Genomic DNA, 4,608 nt, shown 5'->3' with positions numbered 1-4,608 from the left:
GAAATCACACACTCGCAGATGACAAAGTCTCCCAAGTAATTTAATACAAACTACATTGCAATATTATCAATGGGATATCAGGCGCTGTTTAAGTTCTTTATATATCTTAGCTCCTTCCATCCTCAGAAAATACTATTGAGGTAGAGGTTATTATTAGCCATTTTATAGAAGAAGAAACTGAGACACAGATAGGTTAATTTGTGCATGATCAGAAAGCTAGTGAGTTGTATGGTTCGGAAGCCCATATTTTTGTTTTACTGCTGGGGATGGAACCCAGAGCTTCATACATGCTAGGCCAGCACTGTACCTCTGAGCTACATCTCCAGCAATCCATGTTTTTTTCTGTTGCTTTTTTTTTTTTTTTGGTGATGCTGGGACTGAACCCAGGTCCTTGCACACACTTGGCAAGTGCTCAACACTGAGCTACATCCTCAGCCCCGCATGTTACTAATCTGTGTGCTATAGTGTCTCTGTGAAAGGGAACTGAACCCCCTTTCCCCCCAGCTATTGTTACTTGGTCAGGTGGCAGAAATGGAGAGATCTTGATCTCTTACCCCTGGACTCAAGGCTCCCCCTCAAGGACATCTGTCTGACAGCTCCCCTGTCTCCACCCAGCCTCCTAGCCTGCCCCCCCCAAAGTTAACGGTCTCTTGGCCCGCCCTGGGCTTGCAGCTCCAGTCCAAATTGGCCTCGCCCACATTGCCTGGCTGCTCTCCAGCGCGAGGGAGCGGAGACAACAAAGCTCCATGTCTGCGTTGCGCAGAGGCTGCTGAAGGGGAGGAAGCTGCCTGGAGACACTGAGCAGGAGCCGACTGTTCAGCTCCCAGATGCTAGGCCTGGGGGGCACAGCCCTGGTGGGCTGGCTCGCAGGCGCCGCGGTGGCTGTCCTGCTGCTGTTGCTGCTGCTGGCCACTTGCCTTTTCCATGGACCACAGGATCATGACGTGGAGAGGAACCATCCAGCTGCGGGGGGAAACCAAGTCCGGAGAGCCCGGCCTCGGCTGTTCCCAGGCCGGAGCCGGGGCCTCCTGGGAACCTTTCATCCTCACCATCGCCCTGGCCGTGTGTCCCATGTGCCCGGTGCGGGCCTCGCTCACCACAACTGCCACCACCAGCTCCACCGCTCTCCTCGCCGCCTCCGCCAAGGCCGCAGAGGCCGCTGCTGACTCCTGTGGGCGGCAGCCGCCCCCAGCCCAGCCCTGCCATCCACTTCCAGGACCAGCGGACCCTGGCCTTCAGCTGACCCCAGCGTTTCTGCTTCCGCCCAGATGGATGTGTCTCTGGGCTGAAGGAGTGGGTGTTGCGTGGGCTTCATTTGCATACTATGCATAGCAAAGATCTGAGGACCACCTGGTGGCCCTGTAGGGTTGGGGTGGCTGGATGCCCCACTAGGGACTGTAACTCCTGGTGACCCCAGAAATAACTAGGGTGTCTGGCAGATCCAGCACGCAGGTGGAGGCAAAGTGCCTGATTTTTTATTAGGAAGCCACTGGCCTTGGCCAGGCAGGTCACTGGGAGGGGCCCTGGGATGGCCTTTCAGGTTGGAGAAGGTTGAACAGTAAGTTCACTGGTGACTTACCAGAAGAAATAAAGCCACCAAGAAGATATTGTGAAGAGTCTCTTGATGATAGCCAGTGGGAGGGAGGGGCTGCTGGGCCGTGTCTGCCCTGCTCTGGACTTCTCTCGGATGGGAAGCTGGGGTGCCGAGAGTACTGTGTGTGTGGTGGGGGAGGCTGATCTCTGAGCCTGGGTTCAGTGTCTGCAGGAAGCCCTGCCCTCTGTAGAGCTGCAGGGCTCTGGTCTCCTGTGGACTGTCCAGAGCCTCAGACAGAGAAGGGTGAGGCTGCCTCAGCGGGTCCCCTGGGGCTCCCCTTCCAGTCATATTTCCAGCCCATGTCCAGGGCAGACCAAGCTCTGGTGCCCTCAGACGCCCTGCCTCGGTGACTGGTCAGGATTTCTTACCCAAGCCTAGAGTCTCCAGCTGGCCTGCCCCGGGTTCCTGCAGTGGCAGCAGGGTTGGGAAGGAAGAAGGAGAGGAGCTACTTAAATCGGAGTCCTGGGTGGCCTTAGAAAAGGAGCACTTGCCTCCTCTGGGCCCCAGTTTCCTCTTCCTTAAAATGGGATGGATATTAGGGACTCTTTCCTGCCATGGCCAGGAAGCCTGCTCCCAAATGCTCCGTAAACAGCTTGTAGTGTCCATGAAGAGGAAGGAAATCTGGGGACTTCTGCCTGTGCCTAGGAGCTGCAGAGGAAGTGGAGGGAGAGGAGAGGGAGGAGACAGGGAACAGGCCAGAAAATCAGGGGCCTGGTGACTCACTGGAATAGAATGTCCTCTTTCCTTTCTGTTCCCAGGAGATTCTCTGGGGGGTCTGGGGGGGGCATGACAGAGTGAGAAGGGAGGCCAGTTCACAGGGGCAGCCACACGAGGTTTCTGGGCCCTGGGTCTCACAGATTGCTGATTTTCTCTCTGTCGTGTCTGTCCAATCCACCTCCCCTTCTCTGCATCCTCCACGCCCTACTCTAGCCCAGGCCTCAGCCCACCTCAGGCCTTGCTGTTTCTGCAGCTTCTCTACACCACTTTTCAGCTAAATCAAAGAAGAGAAGAGGCTCTCCCCCACATCTCACAGATAGGAAAGGGGAGCCTGTGCGAGTCAGGAGGCAGAAGGGCTGGGCAATGGTCCTTCATTCCAGAAAAAAGAATGTGGAGACACTCACGCCTGCTGCAGGTGGACTGCGAAGACCTGTACCCAGAAGGACAAGCTCACAAAAGTCAAAGAAGTGAATCACCAAGCCTGAAACAGCCCTCGAGCCCCTATCACCCAAATTAACCAGCTGGTGTTGGAGACTCAGTAGGGAACTGCAAGCGCTGTGGATCCGAGCATCGTGTTCCCTTCGGTCTGCTTCTGCCTGCTCAGCTGAGACAGACAACTGGAGGTGTTTCTGCACCATGTGGCGAAGGAGCCGAAAGCCCAGAGTGTCCATCATCTTAGGAACAGGAGAGTCTGAGAATCTGCAGTGAATCCTTTGCCTACCTCCCACTATTCTGTGCATAGGCAGTTTCCTCACACTGGTACTAAATTTCCCTTGGGCCTTGAAAGAAATTGGAAAGGTCCCAGGTTGTGTGATATTGGGCAGTTCTCTTCCCTTTCTAAGCCTGGGATCCCTAATCAGTAAAACTGCAAAATCAGATGATTCCTCTGTGGTTACTCAGTATCTGGAGAGATCGCTGGGCTAGGAGTGGAGGAAGGAGGCCCCTCCTTGGCCTTTGGGGGCTGTAGTTACACTACTAGCTAGCAACAGGCCACAGGCAGGGCATTCCAGCCCTCTGACCTGTGTGAGGGTCTTTCACTGCACCTAGCTGTGGGGAAGAGTCTATGAGGTAGGACCTGGCTGTGGTACTCGGAATTCTAGTTTCTCAAAATATGGGTAAGAGGAGTTGCTGACCCCACCCCCACATCTCCCTAGACTTCTTTCTGGAAGTGGTTGGGGCTCTCAGGTGTTTGGTGTGACCACTTGGCTGAGATGAAGTCAGGTCTGACAGATTTACCCGGTGGCCGTGGTAGTACTCTTCCTGCTGACTCCCAGCAGAGGGCAGGGTGGGAATGACATAGGGTGTGGGGGCGGGGTAAAAGCTGTCACCGAGGGGGGGCGCTGTGGGTCCGGGGCCCTCACTCACAATTGGAGGAAGGGATCCAGGAAGTACTCACAGCTGCTCAGACATCTCGGAGCCAAGTTCCAAATAGGACCCTCTGAGGCAGCATCCAGGGAGGAGCGCATGGCCCCTGGGACGCCCACCAGGCAAGGAGGCCACGGCACAGGTACACTCGGGGAGCCAGGGTGAGTCTTCACAGTAGTGAGGGCAGCAGGACTGGGCTGGCGGCAAAGAGGTCGGCGGGCACAGAGCAGGCTTTCTCCTGGACCTTAGGGTGGGGAGGCCCCAGCAGGGTGTCGGATGCTCCCTGACCCATCTAAACTTCACTCTCCCAACCCGTTCAGAGGAGGCCAAACCCCTGCACCTACAGCGATCTGCGAAGGCTCCCCTGCCCCCCTCCGGCTTTGTCCTTGTTCAGAGCTGGCATTGTCTCCCTGTTCCTGCCCCCAGCACAGGGCCCCAGCGGGGGAAGCAACAGAGAGATAGCCAAGAACTGGCCCAAGGTCCTCCAGGGGAGGAGCCAGGCTCCTCCTGGTCCCCCAGAGGGGGAGGGGTGGTTTGTCTTTTGCCTGAATAAACACTCCCTCTTGAAATCTGTAGGCATCACATCACCAGAGAGCCAGGGCCAGCCCGGCCCCCTCTGAGCATCGTCCTCTGTCCCCCGCCACGTCAAGGGAGTCGGCTGCTTACATCTTCCAGGAGGGCACTTCTTCTAGAAACTGCCCACAGAGTTGATGCCAGCTCCTGGGGGCCTGGCCTGAGGCCAAGCGAATAGACAGCGATCGCTAAGACTCCAGCAGAAAGGACGAGTGGAGGTGCCCTGTGGCCTAGGGCAGAATGACCAGAGACACAGAAGGAGTGGCCGGCTGGCTGAGCAAAGGCTGCCTGTGACCAGCTGGAGCCTGCGTCCGGGGGGAGCTGAGGCCCTGAGTCCACTCACTGCGCTGATGCGGGCC

The 4,608-nt window shown here is 56.7% G+C and overlaps 1 protein-coding gene across 1 annotated transcript; it reads left to right on the top strand.

The window, feature by feature from the left end:
- Window positions 1-827: 827 nt before the first annotated feature.
- HRCT1 (histidine rich carboxyl terminus 1) lies at window positions 828-1,166 on the top strand (the record flags this gene model as incomplete). Its single annotated transcript, XM_080708933.1, has 1 exon — window positions 828-1,166. The coding sequence occupies one exon, from the start codon at window positions 828-830 to the stop codon at window positions 1,164-1,166; it is 339 nt and encodes a 112-aa protein (XP_080565059.1).
- Window positions 1,167-4,608: the final 3,442 nt, after the last annotated feature.

This window comes from Muscardinus avellanarius, assembly GCF_963383645.1.
Source record: "Muscardinus avellanarius genome assembly, chromosome: 13".
NCBI classification, from domain to species: domain Eukaryota; kingdom Metazoa; phylum Chordata; class Mammalia; order Rodentia; family Gliridae; genus Muscardinus; species Muscardinus avellanarius.
Note: the sequence above shows the minus strand (reverse complement) of the source record. Positions and strands in the feature narration are given on the sequence as shown.